At 45.7% G+C, this 12,112-nt stretch overlaps 1 protein-coding gene across 8 annotated transcripts in view; it reads right to left on the bottom strand.

Annotated features, from left to right (window-relative positions):
- The window catches only part of SRGAP2 (SLIT-ROBO Rho GTPase activating protein 2), a 106,386-nt gene that overhangs the window by 60,353 nt on the left and 33,921 nt on the right, over positions 1-12,112 (bottom strand). For all 8 annotated transcript variants that reach the window (XR_010826592.1, XR_010826593.1, XM_066983176.1 and 5 more), the window contains exons 3-4: positions 10,627-10,819; positions 1,612-1,774 (exon numbers count right to left, since the gene is read on the bottom strand). Coding sequence is in view for 6 of the 8 variants with exons in the window: in XM_066983176.1 (XP_066839277.1) it covers positions 1,612-1,774; positions 10,627-10,819 (356 nt within the window). In the remaining 2 variants the exon portion in view is untranslated. The remainder of the gene's footprint in view (positions 1-1,611; positions 1,775-10,626; positions 10,820-12,112) is intronic.

Genomic DNA, 12,112 nt, shown 5'->3' with positions numbered 1-12,112 from the left:
GGAGAGATTACTTCTCCTTTGGAAGGATTAGTGGAATTGAAGAGTAGCTGCCATTCGATAATCCCATGTAAGTATCTAATCAACCGTAATGTAATTACCAGAAAGTTTTAAAAGGTCGAAAAGGCCTTAGTATGATGTTACTTGAAAAAGAGAAGGTTCCTCCTCTACTTGGACAATGGTGGAAAAAAAAAAAAAAGAATGCAGCATTTCAGTATACTCTAAAAACTGTTGCTATCCATTAAAAACTCAAGAAGCAGGCACAGCAACGACAAGGAACGCAGCACTGCACTTACTTTCATTCTCCTATTATAAATCATTTGCCGACACGCACAAACACCTGCTGTAAAAGAGCAAACACACGCTGTCCTCCAGGTACCACACAACGCAATGCTGCTCCTTCAAGTGCATCTTGACATGAAATTCCCTGTGCAGTCCCGAGCAGCGTTCCTTTACCAGCAGTCTGAACCGACTGCAACACACAGAATCTCTTTATCAGCCAAAGCAACACAGGGATGTTAAAAATACCTGAACGCTTTTTCCTCAACACATTTCAAAAGACTGTCAAAGCCCGGAGAAAAAAGCCAACGAGGCCTCCAATTACTGTCAAGGCTGCACCTAAAAGGATTTTAGTTTTGAAGTCACACACGCTACTCGTGTGACCAGTTCTTAATGCAACAGCAACAGAGACCAACCACCAAAGGCAGACAGACACACATGAAAGCAGCCTAGGAAATTTTAATCAGGACTGTTCCTCACCCACGTCTCTCAGAGGCCGTGTGATTTAGGATGAGTCCCACCCCGGCGCTCTTTAGGAAGCTGGAGTCATTTTGCAAGCCCTTTCCCTAAGCAGCACTACTGCAGAAATAACTCTCCGAGATCATGACACATTGCAAGGGGGTGGGCAGTGGGGGAAGAGAAACGGCTTTCCAAGTTTGAATCGCAATGTTTTTAACATGTTAACCAGCAGATGTTACAGCCATTGACAAATCTCTACAGAGACCAGGCATTACTGTTTAATAGGAGTTTCAAAGCTTCCATATCAGGTTTCCTCAACTGGAAGAACAGACTCTTAATAGAAAAATACCCGCCCACACTGTCCCACCTTTCTTTTTTTTTTTCCAGGTGGAAATCAAGGGGAGAGAAAAGGGAAAACGCTAACAAAAGACACCTCAGCTGCATTTTCACCTTTTTCCAGAGAAGGACAATACATCCTTTTATTGTCTGGCATAGTAGAAATTCTCCCTAATTTTTCTTTTAACAGTAGTTTCTCCTCCACTTTGGATACAAATTTGTCTTTGGAAGGTTGTTATGGATCATAGAGTTGAAAACCTGGAAGATTTCTGTTTAAAGAAAGTCTCAAAGTGCACACAAATCTGTGAGCAGGCTAAGAGGAAAAACATTGCCTGAATTTAGACTAATCTCGATTGATCATCTTCAGGAAAATCCTAAAATACTAGGACAAGAAAACAATTAATCAAAGGTAAGTCGAGCACAGTTATCCACAAAGAGGAAAAAAACACGTTAGGTACAGATAACAATAAAGCCATCTGCCAGACGTAATATCTAAAACTTTGCATTTTGGAAGGGCCAAACAAAGAATCCATCCGTTACCTTCTTGAAGAGGCGCCCAGAATCCTCGCTGACCTGGACAAAGCGCGGGATGATGTTGTTGAGATAGATATCGCTCAGGGTCGTGTGGTCCCTGCTCTCCCGCTTCACTTGATTTAACAGGAGGTTCCAGCAGTTCACTGGTGATAGCACGTTCTGGTCCTTCCTACAGAGGACGTAAAATAGGAACAAGAATTGGATGGCACTTCACCTCAGGCAGACAAAATGATTCTGTTAATGATGTTCTGTATCTACACACACCAGGAACAGAGCTGCAGTGCACACGGATTGCATGAGGGAGATGGGAGCAGAGAAAGGCTCTAAAATGGCATTGCACGTACCCAAAATACGCCCTCAATTACACACGGCCACAGGCTTTTAGCCCCCAGCAAACAGATCAGGCAAGTGCAAGTTACAAGGATGCCAAATGTAGACTCTAATTTTTTCTTTTGATTCCACGACTTTGAGCACAAATTGCAGGGCCTGACGATAGGTTGTGCAGCGCTGTCTCAAGCGTTTGTGCCTTAACCACAAGCAAAAGATTTCAAGCATGCAGTTAGCTAAATAGCACCTGCACAGGAAACAAAATGTTATGTCTCGTGTAAAACCAATTCTGCACAAGCAGCTGTATCTGTCCTGAGCAAAAGAGAAAGCACTATTGGTACGGCAAGCTTTATGCTCTCACCTTTGAACTTTCCCAACCTTATTATGGCTGATTCCCCTCTGCACCCTGCAAACAGGCACCACGAAGGGCAAAAGGGGAGACGAGAGGAACCTCGGCTTATTTGGATCAGCCAAACAAACACGGTAAATCATTTTATCTCCTGAAAGGAGCGAGCTGTTTCTTTAGCCACCATTTCATACTAGATAAAAGCAAGGACGTTGGCAGTGAGCGTTGCTGGTCCTCCCGCAGCAGCTTGGGGCTGGCGGATCTGGGAGCGCTGACTGTAACGTGCAATCCTCTCCAGATCTGCTTATCATTAGGTTACAGTACAGCAATACGGATTTCTAAAAGAGTAAGTCAAATCTCTGGTGGGAAGCCAAGGCTCATCTTGATTACTGGATGACATTCTACCAGATTTCTTTCCCCTTCAAAGAAAGGAGGTTCAATTTCCACTCAAAAAATGGCATATTCTGCGCTTGAAAGGACAGCAACCTCTGCTGTAAGAAATGTCTGACATGGCAAAAACGTGAAAAATCTGGCAATGAACGTTTGCCATGGCTTTTCTCGTGACGTCAGTGTTTGCAGATGTAGTGTAATATGGGTAATTTTAGAGAAAGAAGAACAGTTTCAAAACAGCCGATCCTGATGCTTTATTTCTTTTCCTTGAAAATAAATTCATAAATCAATGAAAAGCTCAGGAAACAACTGCAGCTTGTCATCTGGACGTTTTCAAGGTTTGGAGTGAGCACGTGTATGTGTGTGTATATATGGGTAGTGGTAGAGGGTACAGGAAGGATTCTGGGCATTGGGTTCTGGTGTTTTGAATAAAAACATAAAAAATAAAATGTGAGAAGGCATAGATTTTATTTAGACAATATTTGCCTTTGTACTCCAATGTCCCGTATTGTGGATACTGCTGACACAGGCAAAACCAGATGGAACGATCAAAATGCAGAACTGCACAAGGCTGAAACTGCCAGATGTTAAGCTATATAAATCAAGCACTTGCCCCCAGATCTCCTGCAATCAGTGTTTGCAGCATACTGTTTGTTTTGTTAATATGCCAGATAACTAATTAGTAATTGAAGACCAGGCTAAGAGAGCTATGAATCTTCCAGCACCCACCACGCTGCAGCCAGAACCCCCAAGGGCGCACGCACGGAGCGGGAGGGGTCCGACTCCTGCTGGCACCCGAGGCAAAAGCTGCCACAACAGATGGTAACGTGCACTTAAGTTGTGTTGGTTTTTTATTATAATCTATTTTTTCAATTTAGGCGAGACCAGAAGCAACATCTGACTTTCCTCCAACAAAAAAGGGGGCCGAAGGAGGAAAAGCATCCCTGGGAGGAGCTCCTCCGAGGAGCAGCACTGGCAGGAGGTGCGTGTGCCATCCGCAGAGCCACCACCTCCGCCAGCAGAGGAACCGATTCCGGCAGGAGACGGGAAGCAAGCTAAGATAGCATGTGAAGAGAAGTATATAAAGGGCAGCATGAAGAGATGTTAAAAGCTGCTTGGTTTGCTCCTTTGCACCAATGCTCTACAAGTACCTTGCACACTGACTTTTTACCCTTGAAGCTGGAAGGGCCATAACCAATGTCAGTGACGCACTTACCGTAAGAAAGGTTGGGAACGGACCTTCGGCACACAGAGCTATGACTCCTGGCTAGCTGGTCTTGCTGTAGATGTTCGAAATCCTATTGCAATCCCCGAGCAGCCTGTTGCTGCCCCACCACTTCCTAAGAGCAGTGCAGCCCCCCAGCTCGCCTCTTTGCGCTCCTCCTTGCAAAATGCCAGCCCAGAAGCACCCGGCTGCTTTGATCCCAGATATCCCCCGTGATGTTTTCTGTCTCATTATGCATTTTTGCTGCCCATACCACCAAAAGCACCTGAAAGACCCTGGATGCCTCCACTCACAGAGCCTTGCCTTGAGCAGTTTGGAGCCCTGAGCACACGGAGCAAGGGCTATGAACGCAATAAGAGCACGCAAGGTTTGCACGTGAGCAGCCTGGTGAGAGTGCCCTGCTTTTCAAAGAAAAGCAAGGCATAAAATGGGAAACAGAAGAGATGCAATAGTTAACCGGACAATTCCCAGCTGTCCAAGCTGCCGCACCACAACACCCGAAGCTATTCTAGGGCAGCGCATAGCACGAATACCAAGAGCCCATGAAAAAGTATGGTGAGTAAAATTGCTGGTGTCTAATGGCGCCAGATAGGTTGTTGACACACTCCATGTGGTTAGACATGAAAGGCCATCTTGCAGGAAAGACCGATCCCAAAGCCCACATGATTCTAATTTGCGACTGGGATTGTCACCTTAAGGTCTGCGCAGTCAGTGCCGCACCCTAATCTCAACCTCATGCAACCACAGCTCTGTGCTCTCTCAAGTTTTTTCTTTTAAATTCCTTTAATTTCTTAGTGTCTCTCGGTTTCACTAACCCCTTCAATACTTTGTTAAAACAGTCTGCCTCGCTCTTGTACGGGTTTTCTATTGTTATTGCTCGGTTTTTACGGAAAGCGAGAAAAAACTCCCCTCCTTTAATGGCCAGTGACAATTTTCTTAGCCCTGGTGAAAAAAAAGACAAAGGAAGGCCTTAAGACAAGCTGCACAGAAACAAAACAGAAAAGGAAAGAGGCAGTTACTTACTTCCGAGCTTCCAAATATCCTTAAAGACTGCACATACATTAACTGTTAAACCACCTCCGAAACGCAGCATTTTCTGGGGTGGAACATGGCAACAGTTTTCACAACACAGAGCAGAAGTTATACAACTGTTTACAACAGACCATTTTCTATCATAACCACAAGCAGATGGCAGAGAAGCAAATTGTGATTTTCATTAACCATTTCAATTCTCGGAGGAGCTGGCAAAATATATTCTGTTCCAGTTTCACATCGCCACAGAGAAGGAATGAAAAAGGGGAAAAAAAAATGCAGCAGTGAAGGCTGGGCGTAATTGAGAGCAAGCTCGATTTCCACAGCTTCTGCAGAATGTCTGGAGTCGGTGTTCTCGCTGACGTAGTGAATTCAGGGAGATACCCCGAGACTTTAGGGGCTGGCTCTGAACTTTCCCAAAACTGGGGATTTCACATGCAGAGCAACTGTTCGACTCCATGTTCCCCTCCAAGAAGAGGAGAAGGAAGATGCCAAGCTCCAGGTTTATTTCAAGCACTATTTATACTAGTTTAAAGATCGTGCGATGATAGCGAATGTCGAGAGTTTATTTAGGTTAGCCTAAATTACACCAGATCACAGCAATTGGGGGTGTTTGGGAACAGGAAGAGGAAGTTGTGCGCAGATTTTTAAGGAACCACAAAGTATGAAGCGCTGTGGTTTTTCGAGTGTTATCTTGATCGAGTCCTGTGCAGCTTCCACTTCAAAGGTTTCAGTTGATCTCAAAAGATCAGAAGGGGAGATTGAGTCCAAGTATCTGAAACTTCTTAATTAAATTACTCATTCATACAAGGAACTCGGAGACCAGCAGAGATTTATCTGCTCTAAGGCAGGCAGGACAGAGTGACAAAAGCCAGGGACGTGTAATTGCGTATTGCAAGGTAAACCCCATTCAGGGCTACAGCACAAAATCTGTCTTAAGAAACAGCCTCCTCCTCTTCCCATACGAGATAGAGAAGAAAAAACCCACGCCCACAGACCGGGAATGGGAATGCTGCGTTTCCACGAGGAGCGCAGGATGAAGGGATGAGTCACAGGCAAATGAAGGAATTACGAATAGAGAGAAATGCTGAAATTAACATCGCCCCGTCACATCATCTGTGTGAAAAGCAAACTTCTCCAGCTGTTCTTCCTTCCAACGGAGGTTTTTTCAGCAAGTTTCATGGGGTTGCCGGGTGTTAGCACGCTCCAGCAGTGGACAAACAGCAGCGTGCAGGGTTTTGCAGTCAGACGAGGCACCAGAAGTCCCCAAGCAGGGCGAAGACATCGATAAGCTGTCCTTCTCCTGACATTTCCATCGTAGCACTACTGACAAGTGCCTCTCAGCAGCAGCACGACTCCAAAAAAGCCGCTTGTAACCCAGGGCCACCAACAACCTCTGCCCCAGAGTGAAACTTTAAACACTGCAATGGAGGGAAAGAGGGAGACGTCACCTCCTCAGGAAGCCGTGGGGCTTTACAGCCCACTGCTCCGGCCCTTGCTGTGACAAACACCACCACGGTCCTGCCCAGGGCTCGCTGCAGTTTGTGCTGGCGATGCATCCCGAGCTCCCCGGTTCGGTGAGGTCACTGAATGAATAATTCTTCACGTTCAGAAAAATCTTCCAAACCATGTTATTCGAAAGACTCAGAATAAACGTTCCAGACTCCATTCCATCAAAAGGAATCACAGGCCAAAATAGCCTATGAGGACATTTATCTATTACAACTCTAATAAAATTGCAAATGAAGTCCGCCTGATGCAAGTGCTTTTGCTGATAGCTCCCTCACAGCCTGCATAATCTCTCCGTTAAAGAAACCATTTCACTTTTGGAGAACTAAAGTTGAACTTCTCTGCAAAGTGCTGATGCGAACCGATGTTTGATTTCCCCTTAAAGTCGTCCTGACACTGCTCAGTGTTAACCGTAAATTTTGAGAATCTGAAGCATGGGCATACACGCTGCTCCCTGCCCTTCTCTTCCCAAAGATTCCAGTTATGAACATCTGTTGTTTACAAGTGCTCAGCCTGAAGGTTGCCAGACTTATTCTGCATCTTCGACTTCAAGGCTAAGGCTGCCAGAAAGCCATCTGAGTTTCACGCTGGGATATCCTGGACACTCTGCTCTCCAGCTGACAATTGCTACTCTGATTTAAAACACGGCCTTGAAATAGCATCTTCTTCCCCCACCCTCTTTACATTTCACCCTCGGAAGGGCTCACCGAAGATTTTCTGGGGTTGTTATATTAACCGACACGTCAGAAGATGAGCGCCTTTAGAACAAATGACATGATGTAAGAGCCTGGGGGGGCAGGTGGCAGGGGCTCGCTGCTGGCAGGGACCCCCAGGTCCAGGAGGGAGATGCTCTCTGCCGACACGGATGCTCTCATCTAACTGCTCTGGAAGAGGCCTTCAGTTCATCAGATAGCTAAGGAGCGATGACTATGCCAAACTTTTGACCAACAAGCTCTTGTAACAATAGGAATTATAAGAATCGGGCTGTGGTATGCATTTTTCCCCTCTACCCTTATATCTTGCGTGAGGATATTTTCCAAGGGGTACTGAAGAAGCCTTACCAAATAAACGTTTTATTCTCTTTAAGTCTGTTCTAATTGAAAAAACATTTTTAAGAAAGAATAGGCAAAGCAAGGTCTAACAGCCATGGCAGAGCAGTTAAAAGCAAGTCAAACCTGGGATATATCCAACTGTCATCAACTCGTGTGTCACCTTGGCTAAACCAATCTGTTCCCCCTCTTCGAGGATATAAAATGAGAAAAACATACACCTACCTCTGTAAATCACGTTAAGATGCTTCAGTGAGACTAGCTTCAAACCGTGCAACGTGCGAGCACCCTTTAAGCCCACCGCTGGCTGCATGCAGCTTGCATCTGAGACCCAGCCACCCAGATTTGAAACCTGACGTGGCAAACAGCCCCCTGAGCAGCTTGCCCTGTGATGTGGCCACGTGTAAGAAAAGTAAAACCCGTGCCATGCATTTGTCACACCTCACACTGCTCCTTCCTTTTACCCATGCATGCTGCAGGAAGCAGCACGATCCCATTTGTAAGGTCGGGCTGAAGCCCCTTGCCCTTGACAGCGCTGCCTTAAACGAGCGCATTCGGAGCAGCTCGGCAATTACATAATAGCTATCGAGTATGAAAGCACACGCAAATTACAGGGTTACTGCCTGACAAGTTTCCTCCTTGACAGCGTGTTATGAGATCTAAAAACTGCAAGTGACATGGTAAGCAGTCCCTGAATGATATGGTACTTTCCGACATAATTATCACGTTACCGAAAGAACATGCTATTACTGTGTATTTATAGGGTCACAGCCATGCAATTACAGAGTGGCCACCAGCCTGTGCACATCTCAAAGTCATATAATACCAGATCCCTAGGTGGAGAGATCTGATGGCTGGCTTTGATCAAATCGTCTTTTAGGGGGTTCCAGATTAGATTACAGCTTCAGCATCTACAGAAGAGATATCGGCCAAGTTACTCCTCACTGTTCAGACAGGGCAGTGTTTGGGATGGGTAACTATCATTGGAATTGCTTCCTTACTGATCCCTGTGGTATTTTGACATATTTCTGAATGTTAAAGCCCTCTGAAGGAAGTGCCCAAGCAAGCAGTAGATGGAGCTGCCCAGGGCAGCTTTACAACTGCTCCACTGCTGTGACAAACTCTGCCCGCAGACCCACCGGCCGTACAAAGCTGGGTTTTCTTCCCCTCCTTCCAGCTCTTAACCAAATGAACATATTGGAGAACTGGGACTCAAACCTTGCAGGGTAACGTATTCCCCAAGTGAGCCGCTTTCCTGCTAGGAGCCATCTGCTGCTAACGCAAGCAAAATCAGAAGAGCGAGCCCTGCCAGTGCCATGCAAAGCAAAGCGGAACGATGCTCAGGAACAGGTTCCAGAACATTTTGGGCAGTGCCCTGGACTTGACCAGGACAGCACGGACATCTAATTCAGAAAACCAGTTGAAAGCTTTACGTGGTGATAATAAAATCACCTGTCCAATTCAGGCTGCACCCAATAGCTAGAATATTTGAGGACAAACGGATCAAAAAACAGGGCCAGGGTTCAGTGAGGAAACTGCATTAGAAAAAAATGTCTTTTAAATCTGCAATACCACTGCCAGCATATTTAATTAATGTGAAGCATGACACCACGTAGCATTCTGCTCCGCTATGGTAACAGCTTCCATATTAAAAATTCAGTCTCAACCTCAAAATAGGAAGGAAACTTCATACGCCTTTCCCAACACTAAAAACTGAACACAAAAGCGTTTCTGCTGGGATGTTTCATATCGTGTAATAGAAATGAAATCACCACAGCAAAATAAACTGAAAAGGATAATGTGGTGGAAAATCACAGTTCGGGACATTATTTATTTAGTGCCACCCTAAAAGTTTGTGCAGAGTATGCACAGCTTATAGTTGTAAGACCAGTTTCGCTGTAAAGGAGGAGGCAAATAGCTCAGACAATTACTTTCTGTAGGTATGCAGAATAACTCTGCTCCGCTTCTCAGAGAGCTGCACTTAGGAGTCATGCTTTCCAGGCAGCTTAGCACAATGTGCATTTTAAATGAGAACTAAAGCAAATGGCACCAAAGCTGTACAGCAAGGAAACTAAAATGGTGCCTTCTTGATGGTTTTCTCAAAAAGGGGTTTAGCTGAAAGGGAGATCTGGTCTTCCCTGCCCCACCGAACATCACAGCCCTCCAGACACCACTGCAGAGATACAGGCACGTCCCCACCGGGACGCTGCGCTCTGGGTGGAGGCAGATGAGACGGATCCTGCCAGAGGACAGACCCATCCACCCGGAGCTGAGCTGATTCACATCCTGGGGCTGCTCGCATTATTCCCCAGCTGCTACCCAACGAGGGAGCCCAGCGAGCCCCAAAGCTGGTGGCTTGCTGCTGCCCCGTAGCACCCCACAGCCCTAAACCCCATTCACCAGGACAGGCACGAGGCTGTACTAGAACAGGAGACGTGATTCCATGGAACCACATCCGACGGGCATTACTCACCCCAGCCCTAATAGCTACGTGGGGAACGACCAAAGCAATACTGCCAGACCTACCTGTACGTAATGTTTCCAGCAGGTGAGACAACTGATTGCCAAGGAAGGTACCTTCAGATTGTGGTCAAGTCCCATCCAGGCATCCTCCTCCCACCTCCCCAAATGGCACAGCTTTATTTGAAAGCATTATTGGCCTTATTTCTCTACTGTTTTAAAGTGACATTCTTTTAAATCCTACACTAAGTATGTGCAGGATATTAAAAACAGAGTGCTGCTATGGCGAATTGCAACATGTAACAGATCAGAAACACTTGAAAATCAGAACAAAGCCCCTGACTCTGAAGGAAATTCTGGTTTTGTCCATCAAATTTGGTGTACAACTTTGCCCACCTTCCCAAGAAAATTACGCCTTTTAGATTGTGCCAATTTTTACCATTCTATCCCCTATGGACAACATATGACCTACTAGGAATTGCTGAAATGAACCCTGCAACCAGGCTAGGCAGAAATGTGAAATGGGTTGTGTGTTTATAATGAACTTGGGAAACACTTTCTTCTGACATTCACAATGGTGCCGATACCTACATTTGCTGTATCAGCTCTCTTTTTGCATTCCTACACTAGCAACCACATATGCGAGAAAAAAAAAGGACAAAAACAGAAGGCAAATACTCTACTTGAATTGCTGGTCTTTGGTGCTCCTAGTTTTAGCCAGGAATCTCTCAGCCAACTTCTCCAAATTCCTTGAGTAATCCATCTCAATCTCTGCCTTCTTGCGGAAGAAATCCTGCAAGTCCTGCAGTAACTGGACCCGAAGCTCACACTGTTGGTCGAGGCATTTCAGCTGCTCTACCAATTGGGCACGGATCTCTGTAACAAACAAAAGCACTACAGATTAAACAAAATCCCATTAGAGAAAACACCACAAAAATTCTCCAGTAAAATACGGTTAAAAATATGCTCCCTCTTTAGTAATACGTCAGCAAAGCTCCGTTATGATTAACTATATCCACAGACAGAAAATGATTGCAATTGCAGCTCGGATGCACCGGTCACAGGAAAGCCATCCAGCAACCTGCACTGCGGTGCGCCCATCTACAAGCAGAGTTTTACTGCTGAAGAGTGAATCGGTTACAAGTGTCAAGTGCATTTTTGGCATTAAGAAGAAGTGGTCACTGCCTAAAAATGTACTGAATCTCAGTCTGGAAAAAGGACCGAATGCTGCAATCCCCCACGTCAGCCCAGAAAACCACTTCAGGGAATTTCGATCAAATTCCTTCGCAGACTCCTCTTGATGCAGAAACAAGATGCTGTGCGTACGGGGGCACTCCCCGAAGGCACCAGTTTGGGATTATTCAGTTAGTTACCGAGTCTCCAGCTGCGCAGCTCTCATCATAAGCCAGGCCATGAAACCAGACAGACACCCCTTTGGAGAGCCAACGTGATAGCACTTCCCGCTGGGGAATTACCGCCGGGAAGGCTATTTTGCTTTTAAAAGATCTCCAAGTAACATATTTCTGGCTAAAGGACCCACAAAGCAGAAACAGATCCAAGTGTTAGTACTATTATACGTAATTGTTACTGAAGACTGCTTTTGTATTTGCACAGTATTTTATCAGCTGTTTTGAAAACATTTTACAACCACGGAGGTTTCTCACGTTGGCCAGTTAGGACAGGCTGTTAGTTTCCTTATCTCACTGATTTGGGATTGAGGGACAACAGTGAAACGATTTCCTCACGGTCAAACAGGGCAACAAAACACAGCAGAAATGCATCAGTCCCTTACTCTAAAAACATGGAAATGTTCAGTGTTGCAGCTAGGAGAGGTTATTTCATAGGTAATAAACTCAACAGGAAAATAATAAGGTATGCACTTTCATCTAAAGATCTTTGAGCAGCTAGAAACGCCTACTATCGCTGGAGAGCTACTGCTGCTCCGCCCAAGGCGTCTCCCAGCTGTGCTGCTCCAAGCGGAATTCGGTCAGCAGGGAAGAAACCGGAGCTCGTGGCACTCGGGTGCACAGCGTTGTCCACGGCCGTGCATCCCAACTGCACGCCCGGCTTTGACCACCACCACAACTGAAGATGGGGAAGTATCATTTTCCAAACGCAACTTTTTAATCAACAACTCCATTGCTAATCCCCGAAACACGCAATGACAGA

Source organism: Anser cygnoides, chromosome 25, assembly GCF_040182565.1.
Source record: "Anser cygnoides isolate HZ-2024a breed goose chromosome 25, Taihu_goose_T2T_genome, whole genome shotgun sequence".
In the NCBI taxonomy this organism is placed as follows: Eukaryota; Metazoa; Chordata; class Aves; order Anseriformes; family Anatidae; genus Anser; species Anser cygnoides.
This window is presented reverse-complemented; position numbering and strand designations above follow the sequence as displayed.